Source organism: Scyliorhinus canicula, chromosome 1, assembly GCF_902713615.1.
Source record: "Scyliorhinus canicula chromosome 1, sScyCan1.1, whole genome shotgun sequence".
NCBI classification, from domain to species: domain Eukaryota; kingdom Metazoa; phylum Chordata; class Chondrichthyes; order Carcharhiniformes; family Scyliorhinidae; genus Scyliorhinus; species Scyliorhinus canicula.
In genome coordinates this window covers 127,706,070-127,732,413 of record NC_052146.1, presented here as the reverse complement: position 1 = coordinate 127,732,413, position 26,344 = coordinate 127,706,070, and the positions used below count along the sequence as shown (strand labels likewise).

The window sequence follows — 26,344 nt, the reverse complement described above, 5'->3', positions numbered from 1 at the left end:
CTACATAAGCATTGGCGTCGGATGAAGCAAGTGTAGTGTTAATGAGGTCAGTCAATAAGAGGGTCATTTAGGAGTCTGGTGACAGTGGGGAAGAAGCTGTTTTTGAGTCTGTTCGTGTGTGTTCTCAGACTTCTGAATCTCCTGCCTGATGGAAGAAGTTGGAAAAGTGAGTCAGCTGTGAGGGAGGGATCCTTGATTATGCTGCCCACTTTCCCCAGGCAGCGGAGGTGTAGATGGAGTAGATGGTGTGGATGGCAGACAGGCTTTGGTGAGTGAAGAGGCATGGTACACGCTGCAGGATTCTTAGCCTCTGACCCAGTCTTGTAACCCCAGTGGTTATATAGTGAGACGAATGTCAAGCCTACTTAAACATGTGCAATGGGTTTGTCAGAACTATAACGGATTATAGAATTCCTGCAGCAAGAGGTCATATTTTTAAGTGAAAGATATGTGAGGCAAGCAGCAATTTTTTTGAATGTAACTAGTTATTTTTAAGTTGCTGTAGCACTTCTGAAGTGGGTAGTGTAATTCTTTACGTTAACCAAATAAACCAGGGACTGGTTCAGCACAGTGTGCTAAACAATTGGCTTGTAATGCAAAAAACAAGGCCAGCAGCGCAGGTTTAATTCCCGTACCGGCTTCCCCGAACAGGCCCTGGAATATGGAGACTAGGGGCTTTCCACAGTAACTTCATTGAAGCCTACTTATGAGAATAAGCGATTATTATTAATATTAAATCAACTCAAATGGATGAGCACAGTAAGAAGTCTTACACCAGGTTCAAGTCCAACAGGTTTGTTTCGAATCACTAGCTTTCGGAGCACTGCTCCTTCCTCAGGTAAATGTAAGTTAAATGTAAATGGATGAGATGTTGTCAGGAGTAAGTGTGCTTGTCACGTCTTCCCGACGTAGGGAGAGTGCAGGCTCGGCCGTTTCCGTCACTCGGGCAGCGCGGCCTCGGCCGTTTCCGTCACTCGGGCAGCGCGGCCTCGGCCATATCCGTCACTCGGGCAGCGCGGCCTCGTCTGTTTACGTCTACCGGAAGCACCGTTAGAACGGTCGGGTAAACCGGATGTGAGCGATCAGGCAGCCCCTCCACAGACAGACAAGATGGACGCGGGGTTTTTCCGCGTAAGTAAAGCAGCGGTCAAGCGAAGCCTGCTTGTCGAACACGACTAGCAAATTCCTCCATTATAGTGGCTGTTGAAACACTTCAGGGCACCGGCAGATCTGCTCTGGTGTTTTAAACGCATAAAACTCGGGTATTTTCCCCGAACACACAAAGCTGCGGATTCGGCCTTAGCAACCGAGCGGGAATGAAAATGGCGGCGGGTGGCTGGCAGGCGCTTGAGGGAAAGGGGGGGATGACCGCCTTGTGAGTTTGGTTTCTGTTTCCCCAGCTCCTCCGGTCAGTCTAATTAATCTCACCTTGAATATAACTAGGAAGCGCCATATGGTAATTTAGTTCTGGTCCAATCCCTCGGAAGGCAGTTTTAATTTTCCTGACGAATTGATTCCACTGCGGCAGGCGGTGGAGGTAAAGGCTCAGGAAGTGGCCATCCGATTCCGAGCAAATAGTTGGACGTAATTCGAATCTTAACCCGCTTCCTTCGAGTCGTTTGAACTCGTCCCGGTTTTGTCACGAATGTTTCAAACGTTATCCTGGTTTTTTTTTAAGGTGAAGTTAAATGAGTCCACTCGGGTCTAATTCCATTAAACAGCGTGGTGGCAAATAGCGCGGTTGGAGACTCAGAAGTGGGCCCCAGTTACCGTGTGCAACTCGCTTGGGAAAAGATAACCCTGGAAAATTACTTTCAAAATCAGTTTACATGCATTATACATTCATCTAGATCAGTGACTAGCTCAAAAGAACTTTTAAAAATATTTTCACTGGAATCGGCAATAGCAGGTACTCGGGAGTGAGTTACAAAGTTACAATTTATACTGGATTCTTGATTCCCATTTTAGCTTTTGTGAAGTTCAAAATAGATTCAAAAGTAAATCGTCGCCAACCTCTCTGGGTTGACCATTGAATGATTGGGAAATCCCAAGATTCACTGTCATAGGACACATAAATGCTTCCGCCAGTGTTAAATGCAAATTGTGTTTCATGGAAACTGAACACATGGCATCATTTTATTGAACCAATTAAGCCCAAAAATTCATAAGTTCAGAAGATATAGGAGCAGAATTAGGCCGTTTGACCCATCGAGTCTGCTCCACCATTCTATTATAGCTGATATGTTCCCCATCTGCTACCTACAATATTACAGATCAAGAGCTGGATTGTGAAATCAGCCAGAGCATCTGCTCCCTAGAACACATGACTTAGGTGCGGGAGTAGGAAATTTAGCCTCCCGAGCCCCTCATCCTTGATGTGATCATGGCTGATCCCATCCTGGCTTCAACTCCACTGTCTTGCTGGTTCGCCATAACCCTTCAACCCATTAAAAATCTGTCTTAACTCCTCAAGTTTACCCACTGTCCTGCATCCACCGCACTCTGGTGTAGTGTATTTCACAGATTCACAACTCTTTAGGAGTTGTTTTTCCTCATCTGTTTTAAATTTGCTACCACTTATTCTAAGATTATGACCTCTCATTTTAGAATGCCCCACAAGAAGAAGCATCAGCTCCACATCTACTTTATCCATAACTTTTAGCATCTTGTATACCTCAATGAGATCTCCCCTCATTCTTCTAAACTCTAGAGAGTATAGGCCTAAACTGTTCAATCTCTCCTCGTACTCCAAAACCCTCAGTCTTTGGAATCAATCTAATGAACATCCTCTGAAGTGCCTCCAATGCCACTACATCTTTCCTCAAATGAGGGGACCAAAACTGCACAATACATTCATTCCTCTTGTCCATTGATTCTCTTGTCATGGTATCTTGGGTCTTGGATGGAACTTTTGCTCTTTAGCTTGGCAAGTTATGGAAGTTGGTTTCTTCCACAAACTCTTATGCATGTCATCAATTTGCTGCAAAATAACCTTTAAAGAAATAAAAGCAAAATGCTCTGCCTAGAACTCAACCGGTTTGGCAGCAACTGTGTCAAGAGAAGCATTTCAAGTCTGTGACCATTCATCCAAACTTGGAAAAGTTAGAAATGCTATTGTTTCTGGCAAGTGAAAGGCAGGAGGGTGGGTCAGGGTGGAAGATAGGACAGGGTAAATGAGAAGTGATCATGGTGCAAGGCCAAAGCGATTGATAATGGCGGAAGCAAAATAAACTAGATTATGTCTAGGGAGATGTGATTGGCAGGATCATGAAATCAAAAGGAAAAATGAGAGAACATAGACGAATAAGAAACCAAATCTTTATTCTTAAAAGGTTAAGTGCCCGGTCAAAACATAAGTTGCTGTTTCTTTAACTTAATTGGAACATTGCAGGAGGCGGAGGATGAAAAGGTCAAGAGAGGGAGTGCAGTGGAGAATTAAAATGTTGGGTACCTGAAAACTTGGTCTTGCTTTTGAACTGTGGATGTTCCACAACGGGTTTATCCTGACCGTGGTGGTCTCATTGCAGAAGAGACCACATCATGAGCAGTGAATATAGTACACTAAATTGAAAGACATCGGTATTTCACCTGGAACGTGTGTTTTGGGCCTCAGATGGTGAAAAAGGATGAGTTGCATTTTCTGATACATGGGAAGGTGCTGTGGGGAGGGGTGCAGTCCTTTTGGAATGCTTAAAGGGAAGCGAATGGGAAAATATGTTTGGAGGTGGTGCAGAAGGAGGATGATCCATTGATCACAGGCTGGTGGAAGCTGAGTACAATGGGAACCTGGTCATTGTTCTGGAAGGGTGGGTAAGGCATTAGAGCAAGAGTGCATGGAATTGAGCGCAAAGGATTGAGGACCATGTCAGCCATAGTAAAGGGAAATCCTCTGTGGAGGTAAAATAACATATTGGTCATGCTAACGTTGAAGGTTGCATCGTTGCAACAGAGAAACTGGGGGAATGGAGTAGAATTCGGACAGGAAATGGGGTGCAAGAAGGTGCAGTTAAGGTACCTGTGGAAATCAGTGGACTTTTAATGAATATTATTTTATTGCCAATATTCTAGAAATGGAAATTGAAGTCCAAGAAGTGCAGAACCAAGGACCCGTATGCGTAACCGGAGTAACACTGGACACTTTACAACCTTCTGGAACACAGTTCAACAATTTTAGATCATACCCGTTGCTCCCATTTTGTTTCTTTTTGCTGGTTTGATTTTTTTTTCTCTTTTTATTTCCTTTGCTTTTGGGTGGCAACTTTTTCTGATCCTGCCATTCACGTATCCCCCAGACTTATTTAATTGCTTAGTTCCATTATCACTCCTATTGTCATTTGAATTTTCCTTGCCTCAATTCTATCATAGATTTTCCCTTTAATTCTTTGAACCACTTTCCCAATAACATTTCTAACTTCCCAGTTTTGATGAAAGGTTGCAGGCTTGAAATTGGTTTTCTCTCTCCACAGATGCTGTAGGACCTGCTGAGTATTTCCCGCATTTTCTGCTTATTGTTTCATTTCTAGCATCCGTAATATTTTATTTATAAAAAGGAGGAACAAGTTTTGACTAAAACCTGACATTTACCAGCAGTTAAGCTTTTCCTTTGACCTCTTTTAAAAAATACAAGACTTTGATGGTGCAGCCACAGGCTGCGTTAACCAATTATACAATTGCCTCGAAAGAGAAAATGCTGGAAAATGTCAGCAGGTCTGGCAGCATCTATAGGGAGAGAAAAGAGCTAATGTTTCAAGTCCAATTTCTCTTTGTCAAATCTTTGACAAAGAGGCATTAGACTCAAAACGTTAGTTCTTTTCTCTCCCTATAGATGCTGCCAGACCTGCTGAGATTTTCCAGCATTTTCTCTTTGGTTTCAGATTCCAGCATCTACAGTAATTTGCTTTTGCACAATTTCCTCCTTCCGTGACCCCTGAATTTTTCAACTAAAGCTTTGATATTTAATAATTGATGTATTTAATTAGGTTCACCAATTTGCACACGTAAAATGTGGAAACGAATTACCCCAAGATAATTTATTAGAGGTGCAAGGAAAACATGAATGCTCAATCAAATAAAGTAGCATTAAGAGCTTTGACCAAATAAGCTTGGTTGCTGAGCTTTAGGGATGATTGTTGGGCTAGAGGTGTGAAGTGGTGAGATAATCAAGGGATTTAAACATAAAGAGAATTTTACTTTGAGTTTCAGCCAGTGTGGGTTCGTCAGGACAGGATTTATGAGTGGGTGGTGCTTGGTAATACAAAACCAAAATGCTGGAAATACTCAGGAATGGCAGCACCTGTGGAGAGTAACCGAGTCAATGTTTTAGAACCAAAGATGTGGGCAGTGTAGTTTTGGATGGGTTGAGGTTTATGGTGGGTGGAAGGTGGGAAAGCCACCACAAGACTGGTAATGAAGTCTGGGGAGGTATGAAAAAGGCACAGCTGTTTGTGAGCAATGTTACAAAAGTGTTCTAAATCAGAGGGCACAACTGGCAGATGGACTTCAATGCTTTGGATCTGAGACACAGGGAGCTGGAGAAACAAAGGTGAACAGTATAGACATTTCTACAAACCAGTGCATAGATACAAAGGGCAATCAAAATAGCTGATGGAATGTTCGTCTTTATCTCAAGGGAATTGTAATTCAAAGGCAAAGATGTTTCATGTGTACGCAGCCGTGGTCAGACACCATCTGGAGTACTATTAACTTTTGGACGCCATGTCTAAGGAAGGATATATTTTCCTTGGGAATCCGTATGAAGCAGATTCGCTAGAAAGATACCAGGGCTTAACTAGTTAAAATACGAGGATAGATTGCATGAATATGGTTTATATTTCCTTGAGTTCACCATGACTTGATTGATAGTATTTTCAGTTGTGCGTTTTAAGGGTTTTGCGTTCAACTGCCGCACCAAATAATTGAATTGGTAATTTAGGCTGACACTTCAGTGCATTACTGACGGATCGCTGTATTGTCAGATGTGCCATCTTTTGGATGAAACATTAACCTGAAGCCTCACTTGTCCTCTCAAGTGGACGTAAATTATTCTGGCTATTGTGTTTATATCAGTCAACATGACTAGAACTGATTATCTGGTTGTTCTCTCTCGTTACTATTTGTGAGGACTTGCTATGTGCAAATTGCTAAGTTTCCTACTTTGAGATAACATTTAAACATTGTTGGTTTTGGGATGCCTGAGGTTATGAAACGTGCTACGTAAATTATTTCTTTGAGTTTAAGATGAAGGCTAATCTAAGGTAGATAGAGGGAACTTATCCTCTATGGGATATAGAATGAGAAAGCACAGTCTTAAAATTAGTTAGGCCATTTAGGAATGAAATAATTTTCATGCAATATAGTGCCATTCTGGAGCTCGCTCCCCAAAGGGCCATGGATAATTTGAAATTTTCATGACTTAGATTGACAAATTTTTGTTATAGAACTGGGCACAGATCAGATGGGCTAAATATCCTCCTTTTGCGCTGTGAATTCAGTGATCGAATTGGTATGGGTACGAGAGACTGACTAGCTTCCTCCCATGTTCTGATGGAAGTCTTTGATGGAAAGGAAGCTGGGTTTGCTTCGCATTGCGCAGTGTGTTGGAATTCTTTAGTGGTTCACATGGGGTGAGCGTGGAATTAATGGTATAGTTTGTGGCAGGGACTATAGTTGATGCTTTGATCCATCAGCATTTAACTGAAGGAAAGTGGAATTGATTGATTCTGGCAGCTCGGGTATTGAAATAGTCCAGAACGGTAGAACTGGGCATTAACAGTTCAACCAGTAAATGTTGAGCTTCTCTAATCTCTTGCAATGTATTATTTCATTAACATTGATGGATTGTGTTGCTTGTGTCTAATGCAACTGTATCCTTTTTGTGAATAACATAGTATTCCATGTGCGTTCTGGCCAGTGTATTATGCAGCATAGAATATACAGGGCAGAAGGAGGCCATTCAGCTCGTCGAGTCTGCACTGGCCCTTGGAAAGAGCACCCCACTTGAGCCCCATGCCTCCACCCTATCTCCTTTATCCCCGTACCCAACCCAACCTTTTTGGACACGAAGGGCAATTTAGAATGGCCAAGCCACTACCCTGGACATCATTGGACTATGGGAGGAAACCGGAGCACCAGAGGAAACCCACGCACACATGTGGAGAACATGCAGACTCCACACAGACAGTGACCCAAGCCGGGAATGGAATCTGGGTCCCTGGAGCTGTAAAGCAACTGTGCTAACCACTGTGCTGCCCTAATCGATTATAGATTTGTGTTCTACCGTAGCATTGTTAGGCATTTTAATTCCATTGTCACATTGTACATTGAAAGGGACATGCAACATTGTCACATCCAAGATATGTTCCAAATCGACCTGCGCTGATTTAAGTTTCATTCATTGTTTGAATAGCTGAGTCCTTTTCCCTATTCCTACTCTCAAGTTGGTGAGCCATGTAATGATGCAAATCCTCAATGAATGTCTTCATTTACTAGTTTGCATTATTTCGATCTGTCTCTGAAATATTATCAGGGCATCAACCAAACTTTATTTTGTCATTACCAAGTACACTGAAATCTTTTTTTCAGCAGAGGTCTGAACAGTGCCAAAAAGGATTTTCTCAATTAAAAATAAAATACTGTGGATGCTGGAATCTGAAACAAGTACAGAGAAAATGCTAGAAATACTCAGCAGGTCTGGCAGCATCTGTAGAGAGAGAAAACAAGAGTTCATGTTTTTAGTCTATGATCCTTCAGAGCTAAAGAGAGGGAGAAATGTATTGGATTATGTACTGCATAAGAGGGGGTGGAACAGCTGGAGCAGAGTAGAAGGTCATTGATTCATGGGAGCGAGGAGATATTGCAAGTGGCAGATAGTCTAGTTGCGAAAGGAGAGAGGGTTTTTGCATTGGGGCAAAAAAATGTTTGGGATATAATAAAATAAGGTTAAGATAAAGGAGAAAGGTCACAGCTAAAGTTGTTGAACTCAAATTGAATCCTGGGGGCTATAATGTGCCTAATTGGAAGATGAGGTGCTTCTCCCCCAGTTTATGTTGGAGGTTTTCTTTACCTTCCCTTTCCTACCAGCCTCACTTTCCCACCAGCGTCAGTGAACCTCAACATGTTTTTCATGCACATCTATTTTAGCTGAAATTAGAATAGAGCTAGGGTTGCATTTGGAACTTCCTTGACCTTTGTTGATTGGTGCTACACCACCCTCTACATTTACTAAGTCATTCATTCACTCATTAGCTACAGTAAATTCTGGCCCAATATCTTGAGCTCCAAGTGTGATGTTTGTGAATATTAATGGAAATATTGAGAAAAGACTTGTATCCTTTGACTCACTCCTATGTACCTATATATCATAATATATACTTGCATATTTTATGTACAGTAATTGCAATTGCTTTCTGACACTTTTTTGGTGTTCACTTCAAATTGCTCAGTAAAAAGTGGAAATCCACATAATGTTTAATTTCAGTTTTGTGAATCAAAATTCAGAGGATAGTTTGAGGTTTGTTGTTCTGGCTTCTTATTAATCTGAATTCCTTTCTCTTCCACTGATCAGATTACAAGACAGCATTAACCATAAGGTATCCTCTATAATTTATATACTGAATATATATTTTGTTTTAAATGCCCTTATTTTACCAGTGAGCTGTCTAGGTAGTGTGATGTGAAAAGATAACGCAGTAGATTGTTATATATAAAAGTGCATGGTATTGTGTGATAAATTTTTATTTTGGTAGTAAATTAGTTTCTAACGCAGGTATGTGGATTATTCCTTTAGTGAAGGCTTATTTAGTGTTCTCTTGCTTGATGGTATGATATTGTGAATCTCAACAAGTGATATATCACTGAAATGTATTTATGCTGCTATTGCCATTAGCTATTTTAATTTTTTTAAATGGAAGTTTAGGACTTTCTTTTGAACAGGATTTTGTTTTCATACACTAATATAACATTTTGGTAGAAATAGGTTTTTGGTTTAATTCTAGATCTATAACTTCACTGTAGTCTGTAAATTCTTTATTGCCTTCCTCTTAGTTACAATTGTTAATTCTTCTGGGTTACTATGACCTTATTTTCTGTAATGTGTTTGAATTGTTTCTGTGCAAACCTAGCCTCTTGGGATATTTGGTTCATAGCTTAAATTCAGATCTTGTATATGATTGACTTGTTTATGAGATACTGTATCTCTTGCCAATAATCTTTAGCAAAAAAAAATTCTAACCCAGCTGGTTAGCAGTCATAGATGACATCTTTATATGGGGTGGAAGTAGCGACCTTATTTTGCATCTATGACCGTTTTTACTCAGTCAGTGAATAACATTGTTTGAAATTTTCTTTAGCCTCTGACAATCTGATAAATGTTATTTCAGGACTCAGAAAAGCTTGGCCAGTCTGGGAGTTGGCAAATCACAAGAATGGCAGTGTAGTAGAAATCTTATTTTGGGGGGAAGGAAACATCTTTTATTACATATCAAGGTGAATGGAGCACCTATCCACACTGCTTGAAGTGTTCCTATCTCAAGTAGAGTTTAGGCAAGAATCAAAGAGCTCTCGACCTAATTCTAGACTTACCACAGTGTTGATATTGCCATTTCCTGTACTAGCTATCCTTGGAACTTGCTGATTACAAAGAACAAATAAAATTACAGCACAGGAACAGGCTCTTCGGCCCTCCCAGCCTGCGCCGAAACAGATCCTTTATCTAAACCTGTAAAAAAACTTTCCACGCAAAGAACAAGGATTAGGATTGCCAAATGTTATATCTTGAACCCAAACCAGAAGTTATTGGTTGAAGATGGCTTGGTCATTTATGAAGGCACCTTACAGAGAGAGAGAGGAGATTGTTTCATCCTATCACCGTTGTCAAAATCCACATTTCCCATGCTATTTGAAAATGGTTACCATTGTTACCATGTGGAAGTTTAATTTACATTAAATCATGCCGCAGAATCTTTTCCTTTTTCATCAAGTGCTGATTTCAATTTAAAGCTACTTTTTGCAGGTATTGGATTTGGATTTGTTTGTTGTCACGTATAACAAGGTATGGTGAAAAGTATTTTTCTGCGTGCAGCTCAACAGATCATTCAGTACATGAAAGAAAAGGAAATAAAAGAAAATACATAATAGGGCAACACAAGGTACACAATGTAACTAGATAACACCGGCATCGGGTGTAGTGTTAATCAGGCCAGGATATAAAAGGGTCGTTTAGGAGTCTGGAGAAGTGGGGAAGAAGCCGTTTTTTGAGTCTGTTCGTGCATGTTCTCAGACTTTTGTATCTCCTGCCCAATGGGAGAAGTTGGAAGAGTGAGTAGGCTGGGTTGGAGGGGTCTTTGATTATGCTGCTCGCTTTCCCCACGCAGCGGGAGGTGTAGATTGAGTCAATGGATGGGAGGCAGGTTTGTGTGATGGACTGGGCTGTGTTCACTACTCTCTGAAGTTTCTTGAAGGGCCAAGCAGTTGCCATACCGGTGATGCAGCCAGATAGGATGCTTTCTATAGTGCATCTGTAAAAGTTGGTAAGAGTTCATGTGGACATGCCAAATTTCGTTAGTTTTCTGAGGCAATACAGGCACTGTTGTGCTTTCGTGGTGGTCGCGTCGACGTGGGTGGACCAGGACAGAATTTTGGAGATTTGCACCCCATGGAATTTGAAACTGCTAACCATCTCCACCCCGGCCCCGTTGATGCTGACAGGGGTTTGTACAATACTTTGCCTTCTGAAGTCAATGACCAGCTCTTTAGTTTTACTGGCATTGATGGGTAGATTGTTGTCGCTGCACCACTCCACTAGGTTCTCAATTTCCCTCCTGTATTCTGCAATAGATCAAGATGTTCTGGGAGTATGGAGATGATACGCTTCTTGACCGACCTTACTTCATTACGACTGAAGTCAGGGACACCGGACGGTAGTCATTGAGGCACATTGTCTGGTTTTTCTTTGGCACCGGTATGATTGTGGTCTTCTTGAAGCAGGTGGCGACCTCTGAATGGAGCGGTGTAGGGACAAGTTAAAGATGTCCGCAAACACATCGGCCAGCTGGCCCGCGGAGACTCTTAGTGCACGACCATCAGGGATCCCGTCCGGACCAGACCCCTTCCGAGGGTTGCCTCGTGTTGCCTCAAATTATTGGAAATTGACATGTTTTCTGCGTCCATTGTATTATTGACCTGCCATAACATTGATAGGTTTAAGTGAACAGCTTGCATGTTTTGCTCATTTTTATCCAATCAACAAAACAAAATAACCCATTGCTTTATCTTCTAAACTGCAGCATGTTTAAAAAAAATATACAAAACTATTTAATTTAAAGGGCTTCCCTGATGGCTCAATAAATTGGTCCACTGAGTAAGTAACTGAGTAATATGAACCAAGATTATCGTAGTTTTGATCCCAAGTCTTTTAATGATCTTTAGTAGTGGCATTATAATTGATCTCAGCTTCCTTGGGTTAGGAAGTGCATGTGTTTGGATGTTTTGTTCTATGTGACATCTTCTGTGGGCTGGCACATGCTGTCTCGGCTTGGATACAAATTAATAGCATATTGGGTAAGATATTGAATTCTGTCAACTTTATCCCAGTTAGTATCTTAAACTCGGAGAAGAAAAGATGAAGAATTCTTGTATTTTCAGCTTGGTGCGCTTCAAATATTGCACACTAATATTTGAATACAAATTCCATTATGGAGCTCATCAATGGCTATATTTTGTAAAGACCATGTGGAATCAAACCATATTGAACAGAAGGCCTAATTTGCCTTTGATATATTGACTACTGTCATAGTGGCAGAAAATGCATTACAGTTGGTTTTTGTTAAAAATATTAGATAGTTAAGTGATGTGAACTCTTATTTGTTTAAATTTTATTACTATTTTATAATTCATTAGAATGCAGTAGAGAGCATATCCTCAATCTGAAGATCGTGAATTTGAGTTTCCAGGGTGTCAGTTATTATTCATTGAATGCCAGATGGAACCTTTTGAAATGGAAAAACATAGTTGTGGTGACAACTTTAGGAGCTCTGGAGAACTTGAAAGCTAGGCAGTTGCATAGATTTGATTGTGGTGTGTCAGGCTTTCTACAGCAAACAAAATTAATTTGCAAGGTTTTAGATATCTGCAGGTGGGAGAAAATCTGAGAAGAATTTTAATGGTTACACACAAACTTTGATGGAGCATAGTTATCTCCAGAAGAGAAAATGCTGGAAAATCTCAGCAGGTCTGGCAGCATCTGTAAGGAGAGAAAGGAACTAACGTTTCAAGTCCGATGACTCTTTGTCAAAGTTGTCCTATCCAATGTAAGTGCTAAATGTCAAGACAGGATGCTAGATTTTGTAGATGTGCAACCAGTCAGCACTGATGTTTGCTTTGAACAAAAAAAAACTACGATGTTCCCCAAACCACAGATCAGGAACATGAATCTAGAGAATCTTGATATCTAGAAGTGTCTTGCTAAACACACATTTGAAATAAACTTGGACACCAGAAAATGGACATTAGTTTAGAAAAAGGGGCATCCAAAAATATATTAATTGTTCGGATATGGCTGAATGTTGTGATATTAGCAAATGAGTCTTATTATTCCCCATTGTGTTACACTGGCTTATCTCATCGAGGGCAGCATTCAGGGTATCATAATTAGCTCCAGTATCCTTTGTCTAGGCAGGGATTGTTTCCCATTTCTGTTCAATATCAATGAACCAGTACTGGGAAGTTTATATGTGGAAAGGATTCAGCATGGGTATATTCCATTTTATAGTTCAGTGATTTGCTGATATCGTCTAGGCTCACAGTTAATGAATGCACATTTGGTTAAGATATCAAAGCACTGCTAGTACCTTATGGAATTGTATTTGAGGAAGATTCCGTACTTTGGGAAAGCAGAAGATAAATTTGTAATGGGGAGCATTAATTAAAAGAAGCTGCAATTATTGGTATATTAATTAATTGAGATTGGGTCCATTTCTATGTGTGATGAATGACTCATTTTGCACATAACCCGTGACTTGCAAGGAATCGTTTAACTCCTGCTTGCCAAGTAGGTATTGAGTAAGGGCTGAGCAAAATACAGTTTGTGCAGCTAACAATTACTTTTTACACCTGCAATCAAAGGCAAAGCAAACATCAATATGTTACAAACAGAATAGCTTTGTGTTTTACTTTGAATAAATCATTCGTTTTTTTTGTAGTCGAGGACGATATAATTTCTCAGCTGCGTTCAACCTAGTGTAGCATATCTATTATCAGTGTCGGTTATGGTATGTGCTTGGCAGTATTTATCCCAGCGAAGTACAGATAGCTGTTGTGCTTTTCCATAAATTCCCTACACTGCAGAAAGAGGACATATCCCCCCCCCCCCCCCCCATCGAGTCTGCAGCAACTCACCGAAAGAGCACTCTACCTAGGCCCACCCCGGCTCTATCTCCATTGATCATGGGCAACCCTGCCTAACCTGTACGTCTTTGAACACTAAGGAGCAATTTGGCATGGGAGGGAACTGGAACACCCATGGGACATCCAAGCACACGTGGAGAGAACCCAAGGCCAGAATTGTACCCGGGTCCCTGGTACTGTGAGGCAGCAGTGCTAAACACTGTGCTGCCCCGTTTTAAAGCTATACATTTCAAATCCATTGCAACAAGGTGTAATGCAAATACATGAATACAACTGCTTCAACCTGTAGCAGTTTAATTGCAACATTTCCCAGGTAAACACCTTGCTAATTATGTCCCAGGAAATCCCACTGAAAGGTTTGCGCACGGTGACACCGACAAGCAATGCAAATGCAATTTTAATGTAATTTGCCAAAAGAATCAGAAGAGAGATAATTTATTTTACACAGCAAGCTATGATCTGGAAGGCACTGCTTGAAAGGGTTCTGAAAGATTTTGTAATAATTTTCAAAAGGGAATTGGATAAATGTGTGAAGTACAGTAAATTGCAGAGCTGAGGGACAATTGTGGGGTTGGGGTATACTAATTAGCTAACTGTTTCAAAGAGCAGGCCTCCTGTGCTCTGTGCTTTATGATTCTGAGCTGAACAAGCTAATCTACCGCTGCTGCACGATGGTTGTAGATTTCACTGTATCTTAAATAACTGGTCTGTAGTCATCTTGGTTGCCTTGCACCCTTATAAACAGGTGCATATTTGCAAAATTATACACTTCCAAGTTGTCATGGCAGCAGTTAGACCCGTTGAACAGTGTTTGAAGAGAATCTAATGCACTTAGGTATTTTCTTTTGATCTTCCTTTTCCATCTAAAGCATTCCGACTATAAAACCTACCATCTAGAGTAAGAACCTATCATCAGTTTCAAAGCATTATTTCGAGCAGTTTCAAGCATCTTTACATTTGGAGGTAGATAAACGCGCTTGTATGACAGCATTGAAAATTAACATTGTGTTAAATTTGTCTCTAAAAATTATTTCAAATAGACATATAAAGATAGAAAGATGAGTTATTGATCAGACTTAATTGGCCGAGAGAAATAGAATTATTTCTACCAATTTAGAAATTTTGTTTAAAAATATCAGTTATGTACTAACAATTCTGGGATATCACACAGCAAACCTATACCAGTGTGGATGCCTTTGAAAAGGAAAAGTCTTACATTTATGCATCAAGAGTTTATTAACTATTGCCACATGGAAGCTACCAATTGCTTGTGGAAAAATGTTGACCCATGCGTTACTTTGTGTTAGAAGAAGTGATATATCAATTGAGATGGTTGTAATTTAAACTTGTTCAGGTAGTTGTTCAAAATGCTCCAGGATTTAACCACCTTTGATGCCATCTAACCTAATCAATTTGGTGTTTTACTATGTCCATTCACTTTCGATTTAATTTAGGTTATGAAATCTGCATTAAGGTTCATGTTATGCGCCTACATTTTTATATCTTATAATTTATTAACAAGGCAGTTGACATTCCTGTTAGTTCACCTGAACTGTTATATAAAAGTGGATGGCTGCATTAGTTTGTTTTATTGGTCAGCTGCCTGACTGTTCTCTGGTATTTTGACGCCTTAAGAGGTTTGATCAGCATACTCGGTTGCATCTTGCTGGCATGAGGCATCTCATGTATGTCTTTAAGTTTTCTGCATCCTTCAGCTGGGAACGTTTGTGCCGTAGCTTGCTGGACAAGTGAACTTATATTGTGTGGTGAGTGTAGTAAAGGAATCTAGGACCTCAAAGAATGGTGGGACAAACTGTCTATCTCCTTAACACTGAGATTTAAGGACTGAGAAATGGAAACAATGGCAGAGGGTGAATTACAGTGGGTGAGTTGGAGTCAAATTGGGTACATTGGATAAACTAGGGAAGATAAGAAAAATTGGTTTAGGAGCGAGAAAAATAAAAGCAAGAGAGAAGTGTACTGAATTGTAGGTTTGCTATTTAAAAAACTTGACATTTGACTATGTGCAGAAATGAGGTAGGAAAATACGTCACTTTTTCTTGCCAGAGCGATTGACAAGGCTGTTGACACTTTTTCCATGGAGTGTTTAGTGGACAATTATGCACAAACGGCTTGTGTATTTCCAGTAAGATTCCATTCTTAATTTCTAACAGTCTGATACTGGGAGAGGGATAATATTGTAATTCCATTTAAAAATGTGGTTTAAAAATACGTGCGGTGCTCTTACTTAATAATTTTAATTTTTCTTTTAGGGAACTAGTGCAGAGCAAGACAACCGTTTCAGCAACAAACAGAAGAAACTCCTAAAACAGTTGAAATTTGCAGAATGTCTTGAGAAAAAGGTAATATATTCTAATTTTAGCTTTGTACTTCAGTACTACCACCACAGCTTGCATATACATCATGTATTTAATGCAGTAAAGCATCACAAAATTCTTAAACACAAACACTTCTTTGTCGAACACAATTTGACACCAAGCTATATACGGTGAAATTAGGACACATGATAAAGTTTGGTTGAAGAGGTAATTTTTAAGGAATGCCTAATGGAACAGAAAGAGAGGGGGAAAAGGTTCTGTAGGATGGGGTTTGTTCCTGAGCCTGCGACTAACGTGCCCGGAGTGCTGGGGCCTGAACAATTTACAAGCTGCACTAATGTCTTGGATGAAGGGACTGACTGCATTGTACCCAAATTTGCTGTGATACGAAGATACTTGGGGAAACAAGCTGTGCTAAAGATAGAAAGAGCCACCAAACAGCTACAGATCGGTTAAGTGAGTGGGCAAACATTGGGTGGATTATAATATAATGTGAAAGTGTGAGGTTGTCTCCTTTGGCAGGAAGAATAGAAAAGCTGAGTGTTATTTAAATTGGTTCAATTAGGGAGGCATGGTCGCGCAGTGGTTAGCACTGCTGCTTCACGGCATCAAGGATCGAAGTTCGATACTGGCCTCTGGTAACTGACTGCCTGGAGTTTGCACATTCTCCCCATGTCTGCATGACTCTTACCCGCACAAACCCAAAGATGTGCAGGGTAGGTGGATTGGGCACGGAAAAATGGCTTTTTTTTATAAAAAAAGAATTGGGTAATCTAAATTTATTTTAAAAATATAATAAATTGGTTCAATTAAGATTGCAGAAGGGCATGCCGGGAGCATTCCTTTTAAAAAAAAAAAAAAAAAGGTGTCAACCTGTGAATCCACGACACGACTAATTGTGTGTCAAGTGGCACATCATAGACAAAGCTAAGCAATTACTCTGTGGGCAGCACAAGTGGATAGCACTGTGGCTTTGCAGCGCCAGGGTCTCAGGTTCGATTCCCCACTGGGTCACTGTCTGTGCGGAGTCTGCACGTTCTCCCCGTGTCTGTGTGGGTTTGCTCCAGGTGCTCCGGTTTCCTCCCACGGTCCAAAGATGTGCAGGTTAGGTGGATTGGCCATACTAAATTGCCCTTAGTGTCCAAAAATGTTTGGCGGGGTTATTGGGTTACGGGGATAGGGTGGAAGTGAGGGCTTAAGTGGATCGGTGCAAACTCGATGGGCTGAATGGCATCCTTCTGCACTGTATGTTCTATGCTCTAATTCCACAATTAATAGGTCAGATCTGAGCTCTGTAGCCCACCACATCCAGTCAAGAATGGTAATGGACAATTAAACAACTCAACTGGAGGAGGAAGCTCCACAAATATCCCCATCCTCGATAATGGTGGAGCCCAGCACATCAATGCAAAAGATAAGGTTAAAACATTTGCAACAATCTTCAGCAAGAAGCCAAGTTAATGCTCCATTTCAACCTACTCCGAATGTCCCCTGTATCACAGATGTCAGTCTTCAGCCAATTCATCTAACTAAGCGATATCAAGACACAGCTTAAAGTACTGGGTACTGTAAAGGTTATGGGCCCTAACAATATTTCGACAGTAGGACTGAAGATTTATGCTTTAGCATTTGCTGCGCTCCTAGCCAAGCTCTTCTAGTGCAGCTATGGCAGTGGCGCCTACCCTGCAATGTGGAAAATTGCCGGGCATGTCCTATACACAAACAGCTGGGCAAATCCAACCAAGCCAATTACTGCCCCATCAGTAACACTAGAGGAGGTCCCCACCCACAAAAAACTTTCTTTTATCTCTCCAATGGCTTTGTGTTGGTAGGCCTTCCTCTAGTGTTGTCTCACTTTGTCCCTCTCGGGCTCTCTGCCTCCTTCCACCCCTCCCCACTGAGTTGTGCGTCCCTGACATTCCTCCTTGTCCCTTTTTAATCCTCCCATTTCCCTTTCTACTGGCTGTTGCTGGCCTCGAACAGGTTTTGGAATAGACCGGCAAATTGCCCCCATGCAGTAAGAAGCCTTCCCCGAATCCCGGATGGCATATTTGATCTTCTGCAGGTGGAGAAATTCCGAGAGGTCTGTTAGCCAGTCTGCAGCTGTGGGTGGTGCTGCTGATCATCAGACGAGCAGGATTCTCCGGCGTACGATTAGGGAAGCGAAAGCTAGGGCGTCGGCCCGCTTCCCCATGTGTAGCTCTGGCTGCTCTGATACCCGAAGATTGCCACATTTGGGCATGGGAATAGTGTAGAGGGACTTTAGAAGGGTTTCACAGGACGGTGCAACATTGTGGGCCGAAGGGCCTGTACTGCGCTGTAATGTTCTATGTTTCACCCTCACAACCTTGGACGTTGCCTCGGAGAAGGCTGTCCAGAACCCAGCAAGTTTGGGACAAACCCAGAACATGTGGGTGTGGTTGGCCGGGCCCCTCTGGCACCGTTCACATTTGTCCTCTATCAACGGGAAGAACCTGCTCATTCGGGTTCTGATCAGGTGTGTTCTGTGCATCACTTTGAGCTGCATGAGGCTGAGCCATGCGCAGGAGGAGGTGGAGTTGGCCCTGCTCAGTTCTTTGCTCCAGAGTCCCCAGCCCAGTTTGTCGTCCTATTTCCATCTGGTCTCGTCCAGTGGTGTTTGGGCTCTGTCCAGTAGCTTACCATACATTTCCCCTTCCTTGCTGTTCATGCTCAGCAGGTCCTCTAATAGTGTGGTTTCCAGGGCCCAGGGGTATCTTATTTTGCGGAGGAAGTGTTTTATCTCCAAGTGTCTCATTTCCTGTCGGTAGTTCCCATTCCTCCGTCAATTCGTTCAGCGTCGCTAGTCTATATAGACGACTGTCCGCATTCCCCCGTCCTGTCTCCATTTGTTAAAAGTTGCGTCTAGCATGGCTGGTGGTAATCTGTGGTTCCCGCAGATGCGGGCCACGGGGGACATTTTGGTCAGCCTGAAGTGCTGTCTTAGTTGTTGTCCCCACGTTTTCAGTGTGGCTGCTACCACTGGTCTCGATGTTGATTGGCGACTCTTGGATTCTTGTGCCCCCCCCCCACATCACTCTCGTACACACACCTACCCCATAACTCCGATATCCACATTTTGGAAAAGCAGGCCTAGAGAATTAAGATCAGTATGCATCTAAACAGGAAGAGGAACCTCGGAAGCAGGTTCATTTTGATCGTCTGCACTCTCCCCACCAGGGAACTTCCTCCACCAGGCTAATCAGGTTCCACTTCTGGATCTGTGTCCAGTCTCTGGTTATTTGGATCCCCAGGTATCGGAATCTGTTTTGGGCTATTTTGAACAGGAGTCCCTCCAGCTTAGTTCCTTCCCCGTTCGGATTCATTGGGAATGCCTCACTTTTGCCCAGGTTGAGTTTGTGTCTCTGTAGGCTGGACGTATTCCGAGCTGGTGGTGTTGGTTTGAATGCTCACCTTGGGAGCATTGTACAGGAGTCTCACCCAGGCGGTGAAGCCTGCTCCTACCCCAAACCATTCCAGTATCTCAAGAAAGTACTTCCATTCGACTCTGTCGAAGGTCTTTTCGGTGTCCAGGGAGATGATTCACCTCTGGTATTCTCCTTTTGGTTTGGGGGGGGGGGGGGGGGGGGGGGGGGGGGGTTGGCGCAGGCAGGTGATGTTCACAGTGAGTTGCCTACCCTTGACAAAACCTGTTTGGTCTTGAGCGACCACCTCTGGTACACAGTTCTCCAGTCTTTTAGCTAGGACCTTTTGCGAGCATTTTCGCATCCACGTTCAGCAGCAAAATGGGTCTATATGATCCACATTCCGTTAGGTCTTCGTCTTTTTTGGGTATCAGTGAGATTGTGACCTGTGCTAGCATGGGAGCCAAAGAGCCCCTTGCTTGCGAGTCTGCGAACATGTCTCTCAGTTGTGGGGCCAGGGCTGGTATGCAAATTGTTTAGAGAAGTCCGCCGGGAAGCCGTCCGGTCCCAGTGCATTCCAGGCCTGCATGGAGCTGATGCTTTCCATGATTTCTCCCAGATCTATTGTTGCTCTCCCTGTCTATCCTCCCCCACGACTGACATTTCCAGTCCGTCGAGGAACTGTTTCATCCCCACACCCCATCGGGGGGCCTCAGAGGTGTATAGCCCTCGGTAGAAGGTTTTGAATGCTTGATTGACCTCTTTTGGTTCCTCTACCAGTCTGCCTCTGCTATTCTTTACCTGGGCTATTTCCCTCGTGGCTGCCTGCTTTCTCAGCTGGTGAGCCAGTAGGCGCCAGCCTTTTCTCTGTGTTCGTACAATGCCCCTCCTGTCTGCCGACGTTGGTACACTGCTTTCCTGGTGGATAGCAGGTTGAAGTCCATTTGCAGCTTTTTCCTCTCTGCCAGAAACTCTACGGTCGCGGCCTCTGAGTACTTTCTGTCCACCTCCAAAATAGAGTCGATGAGTTGCTTGGCCTGCCTTTCTTCCTTATCTCTATGCCTTGTAGGCTATAACGTACCCTCCGAACACAGCCTTCAGTGCCTCCCAGAATGCGGAGGGTGAGACTTCCCTTTTCCTGTTGTTACCAACGTAATTGCCTATGGCCGAGTACTCCGCTCCTATGATTCCTGGAAGCACCGAAGAAGTCAACACGGATATATACCTTGTGCTCTTGTGAAAAGAATGAGAATTCCTTTTCTCTCGGGCATAGGAACCTCCATGGGTCCACAGCCACCATATTCTCCCAGTTCCTTTGCTGTGCCTGCTTTTTTTCCTCGTTCTGGGGCTTGATCGATCAGTAAGCGGGTCCTGTGCACAGTTAAAATTGCACCCCCATAATCAGTCAATGCAGGGATTTCCGGCATGGTCTTTTTTTATAAAGTTGTCCCAGTGGGAGTGTAGACGTTCACCAGTACTACCGGTGCCCCTTCCAGCACACCGCTGACCATGATGTACTTTCCCCATGGGTCCGTAACCATCCTAGTCTCCATGAATATCATCTACTTGCTAATCAATATGGCTACTCCCCTAGCCCTCGTTCCGTTGAATGAATTGTACATCAGTCCCACCCACCCTTTCCTTACCAGTACTCTGTCCTTCTCCCTGCAGGTATGCCACGTTGGCCTTCAGGCTTCTCAAGTGTGCGAAGACTCTGGATCTTTTCACCGGGCCATTAAGTCCCCTTACATTCCTGGTGGGGGGTTTCTGACCCCCCCCCCAAATACTTAACTAAATCAAACTAATACTAAACCATACTTAACTGGTGGACACGCTCTGGCACTCCGGGGTTTCCCTTTGTCCAGGGGGCACCCAACATGGCCACCAACTGTGTGTACGCCATTTGGGTGTGCCCCTGCACTCTGGGCCTCCCTCTATTTAAGGACCTTCCAAAGTGCCTGCTTGCGGCGCCATCTTGATTCTTCGGCCTGTTCGCTCCTCGCGGAGACCTTTCTGTCTTGTTGCCAATCCTTTCCTATCTTTCTGCCCCTTTTTTGTTCTGAGTCCCCTGTTCCCCTCCTTCCCCGTCTCGTCTACCACCCCCCCCCCCCCCCCCCCCCCCCCCCCCTCTGCATGCTTGGCCACATGCTCCCTCCCCTGAGAGGTGCGCCACAGCCCCCTTTACAGCTTGTCTTCCTGTGCCCGGCAGTTGGGCGATGTAGTCTGATGGGTCGGTTGTTTCAACCCCCTCTTGCAGTCCCATGATACAGACGTTCGGTAGTCCAGGTCCAGAATTGTCCCTTCCTGGGCTTCCACCTTCCTCCCCAGGCTGTCTATCGTGCGCTGGAGGGTGGCCATCGCTTCCCCCACCATCTCTTTCAACACTCAACACTAACTGGAACTCCATTTTAATCACCTCCCTCATGGCGATCAGTTATTTTTTTAGGAAAGTCTTCCATCCATCCCCTGGTGTGGTGCAAGGGGTGTCGCTGCCTGTTCTTCTGCTGTTCGGGTCGCTGGTCACCCCCACTCCTGGTTCGCCAGGGCCTCTGCCTCACCTCGTGGTTCCACTGATCGTCCGCTCGTTGCTCCTGCCCCTTTCCACCGCTTCTGCCTTCTCGCCGGCCCATTGAACCACCGTTTTCTGGCATCTTCCCTTCCACTTCCTCGCTGTTAATTCCTTCTGGGCTTTAAGTTTTGTGTGGATTTGTGAGCCCGAAATATAAGAAAATAGGCTATTTTGGGTCCGATTGGGAGGAGAGCCACCTGATGTGCATCCGTTCAGCACATTGCCGCCACCGGACGTCCAATTAGACAGATTTCTGATCGACAAGGGTGTCAGTCGTGGGTTATGAGGATCAGATCAGATAATCTTATTGACTGGAAGGAATGCATGCTTACTCTGTTCCTATCGCTTGCATTTTTATGACTAAACCAGTTGAAGGCTCAGCTGCGACTGGTTGAGGGATTAAAATCAGGCAAGATGCCAGAATTGGAGGCCTGCAAAGATTGTAGGGCATGAGGAGGCTGCAGAGATATGAAGGGGTGAGCGCATGGAGGGATTTGAAAATATTCAGTGACCCAGCCTCCATTGCTCACTGTGGACGAGAATTCCAAAGTTTCTCGATCCTCCGAGAAGCTGCATGTGTTGTGTCCGTACGGAGTTCTGACTCACAACCAGCTCCCTCAACATCCCTATTGCCACTGATTTGACACATTGCCTGTCTGACATCCACTACTAGATGAGCGAAAAGTGCTAATGGTGCACTGTATTAGAATGTTACACTTGAGCTGTTCCCCAGTGCTAAACCTGAAGGTTTGGCAACACATTCAGTTTAATTCAAATATTTTGCCCTTTTAAGATTGAGTTTAGACTTGAAACTAATATACATATTGCAATCATATGGTTAAAATGTTTTCAGATCAGGCAGAATCCTACTCAAACATCATATCTTGGAGTCATACAGCACAGAAGAAGCACATTTGACCCATTCTGCTGGCTCTTTTAAATCCACATTGACTCTGATCAATCTGTGCTGTCAGTCATTCTGTCCTTAATTCACTCTCTGCTCCCCCACCCCAACAGATTTTTGACACTAGGTCTATGCTTAGATCTTGGAGTCATGTAAGACATAGCAGGTTGTTTGGCAGTAACAACATTAAAGGTAAAATAACTGAGCACAAAAATAGTGTACTGTGGAAAATGGTACTATTAGTTGTTTGCATAACAGGTACTGCTCACAACTCATGCTGTGAGCCGTTTGCAGCAGTTATGCTGGTAGTTGTAACCTATTTGCGTCAAAGGCATTTTAAGATATTGAGGGAACAGGTGGGGTGGATAGAAATAAACTATTTCCTCTGGTAATGGAGTGTAGAACTCGGGACTTGTCTAAAAATTAGAGCCAGACCTTTCAGGGAGATATTGGAGGTCAGAGAGGTTTACAGCATAGAAATAGGCCCATGGACCCAACTTGTCCATGCTGCTCCGTTTTTAACCACTAAGCTGGTCCCAATTACCTGCATTTGCCCCATTTCCCTTTATACCCATCTTGCCCATATAACTAAATGTTTTAGGAAATAAATTTTTTTACCTGCCTGTACTACTGTCTCTGGCAGCTCGTTCCAGACACTTACCACCCTCTGAAAAAATTGCCCCTCTGGACCCTTTTGTATCTCTCCCTTTAAGCCTATGGCCTCTAGTTTTAGACTCCCCTATCTTTGAGAAAAGATGTTGACTATCTAACTCATCTATGCCCCTCATTATTTTATAGACCTCTATAAGATCACCCCTAAGCCTCCTACGCTCCATGTCACAGTCTATCCAGCCTCTCCTTATAACTCAAACCATCAAGTCCCGGTAGCATGCTAGTAAATCTTTTCTGCACTACTTCTGGTTTAATAATATCCTTTTATAATAGGGTGCCCAAAACTGTACACAGTATTCCAAGTGTGGCCATACTAATGTCTTGTACAACTTCAGCATGACGTTCCAACTCCTGTATTCAATGTTCTGACCAATGAAACCAAGCATGCCAAATGCCTTCTTCACCACGCTGTCCACCTGTGACTCCACTTTCATGGAGCAAGGCACCTGTACTCCTAGATCTCTTTGTTCTATAACTCGCCCCAACACCCTGCCATCAACTGAGTAGGTCCTGCCCTGATTCGATCTACCAAAATGCATCACCTTACATTTGTCTAAATTAAACTCCACTGCCATTCACCGGCCCACTAGCCCAATTGAGCAAGATCCTGTTGCAATCCTAGAAGATGCATCTTTTATACAATTGGCGTTAAAAGGTTAAAACTCTCTACAAACAGCAATTGATATATCAATCAAATGCGAGATGATATCTTTTTGTTGACAAAAGGCTGAGGATTATAGGACGGAATAAGGGTCTATGGAGTTAGGTTGCACATCAAACGTGATCTCATTGGATGCTGGAACACCTTGGGGCTAAACCGTCTACTCCTGGTGAGATTAATATAATAATGAAGTAGCAAATGTATAAGAAATTGGAAGGAAAATAAGTCACTTGGTGGAATGCAAAACACACTAGCGTGTTGAGATTTCTTTTTATAGGGAACCAAGTTACTCAAATTATGTGTGGCAATAGATGTGGAGTTTCTGCAATGGTTGTACACGTAGTTAATTTCGACCAACACTAGAAATATTGAAAAATTAATGCAACTCAAATGAACACATTCTACCAGTGCTTTATAATCATCAAATGTAACAATTTAATAAAATAATATTCAGGTTTGAAGGAAAAATATCTTATTTTGTCAGGTAAGGCACATTGTAATACTTTAATGCACTTTTGTTTTTCGTGTAAGAAAACACTTCCTTCAGGTTTTGTCTCTTCTGCTAGGCTTCTGCAGTTGCTAAACAGGCTGTCAAGGAGAAGCTGGGGGTGGTATAACATTTCCTCTTGGATTTCTCCTCTTGCAATTCTGTTTAACACTCAGTATTGTGGGTGAAATCAAAAATCAGATATAATTCTATGTCATTTGGTTGTGTGTATTGGTGTTCCATTCTGCTGCATTGGTTGCAAAATATTTCAACAGACTAAGACAAAATCTTTCACTGAGGCTATGATTTGGAAGTTGCGAGTGTCTGTTAAGTTTTTCTTTAACTGCGTTTTTCAGGTGGACATGAACAAAGTGAACCTGGAAGTTATCAAGCCATGGATTACTCAGAGAGTGACAGAAATGCTTGGGTTCGAGGATGATGTTGTGATTGAGTTCATCTTCAACCACCTTGAAGAGAAGGTAATCATTGGAAACACGAAAGAGTATTTAATAAGTTATTGTGATGTGGTTTTCACCTGGACTTTTGGTGAAAGAAAGTTATGTAAAGTGTCAGGTTTGCTTGTTTTCTACACAGTTAATGTTGAAGACAGTATAAAACGTGGTTAAAAAGCTGCAAGGATAGCTTTAAATATGATAGGATTCTTTAGGGACCATTTAGCACTTTCAGCTATTTTCACAAGGGTACATTGAGAAACTTTTTCTGACTTCCGAAAATACCCGTTGCAAATTAATTTGGGCTCCAAAATGAGATCTATGAATGTTACAGACTTTTAAAAAAGTACTCTCATAGCTTCAAAGGAGTTTACTTTCTTGAAGTTTTCCTTACCTTAAAAAAATTAACTGATTATTTATTTTTTATCAGTAAGCTGAATGTATTTGCACATACAAGGTTGGGTGTTCTTCCTTAAGAGTGCTTAATATACTCATGTGAAACAGTTGAAAATATTGAATGACCCCTCAGTTAGCCCTCAGGTAACAAAAAAAAAATCCATCTTGTATGTGTTCTTACTTGTTTTGTTGTATAATAAGCGCCTTTGACAGCATTTTTCTAATGATCGTGTGATTTATGATTTAAAAGGCCTGAACCAAAATGGATGTTATTCCGTCTGAAGTATAGCACCATCACCTTGTTAGGTCACAGCAAAGTGAATTCCAATGTCGCTCTGACCCTCCTCCCTTGATGATGCAGTGTGTGTTTGGAGGTGAGTTGTGTAAAGTGACCAGACGAAAATCCTCATGCCACTCAATGAAGAGCACTCGGACAAACTTTACACTGCTCAGAAGTAAAAAGTGGAAAGCAAAACAGTAGCCAGTCTAGATGAGGAAAAATGTACTATTGCAGATAAAATTGTTTCTGTAATCTGAAAACTGGATATGGCTCTTTAGTGAAGCTTTAGGCTTATTAATAACCAATGTGAAAAAAGTGCTGTTGTTTTTTGAATCCTTAATTAAAAATCAGGATGCTGGATTATTTCTGGAGGGCTAATTGTTTTCTTAAAAAAAAATACTCAAAACTTCAACTCGCCACTGCAACCCAAGGGATACTGAGACTCCATCTTTCATTTTGGGGAAGAATGTTTAGGCATGGTATATATGAGGAAAGTCATGCTTGATGTGGAACTACAGATGGTACATATTGAACTTGTGCCTCCTGCCCTAAGGTTCTATTTTCATGCGACTGAAATGTATCCTTAACATTTAAATGTGTCTGACCTAATTCGTCCAAGTAGAAATGTTCAGGCTTTTTTATTTTATAAATGAATAACATGGCAGCAACTGTACTGCTGGATAGAATTATATATGGAAGCAAGGCGTATATCTTTGAAAGAAAGAAAAATTATCCTGTTTGCTCTGCTTGAATTGTACCTCTTAATAACTGATCATGGAGTGGCATTAATGGTGAATAAA

At 42.4% G+C, this 26,344-nt stretch overlaps 1 protein-coding gene across 7 annotated transcripts in view; it reads left to right on the top strand.

The window, feature by feature from the left end:
- Nucleotides 1–1,062: 1,062 nt before the first annotated feature.
- Nucleotides 1,063–26,344, top strand: part of srrm1 (serine/arginine repetitive matrix 1) — a 77,482-nt gene continuing 52,200 nt past the window's right edge. For 4 of the 7 annotated variants that reach the window (XM_038799625.1, XM_038799634.1, XM_038799616.1 and 1 more), the window contains exons 1-3: nt 1,063–1,131; nt 15,675–15,764; nt 24,773–24,895. In XM_038799625.1, coding sequence (XP_038655553.1) covers nt 1,111–1,131; nt 15,675–15,764; nt 24,773–24,895 — 234 coding nt within the window. In that variant the 5' untranslated portion in view covers nt 1,063–1,110. Of the gene's footprint in view, nt 1,132–8,563; nt 8,589–15,674; nt 15,765–24,770; nt 24,896–25,514; nt 25,639–26,344 lie in introns of those variants that run through there. The other 3 variants (XM_038799651.1, XM_038799657.1, XM_038799667.1) reach the window with 3 other exon arrangements.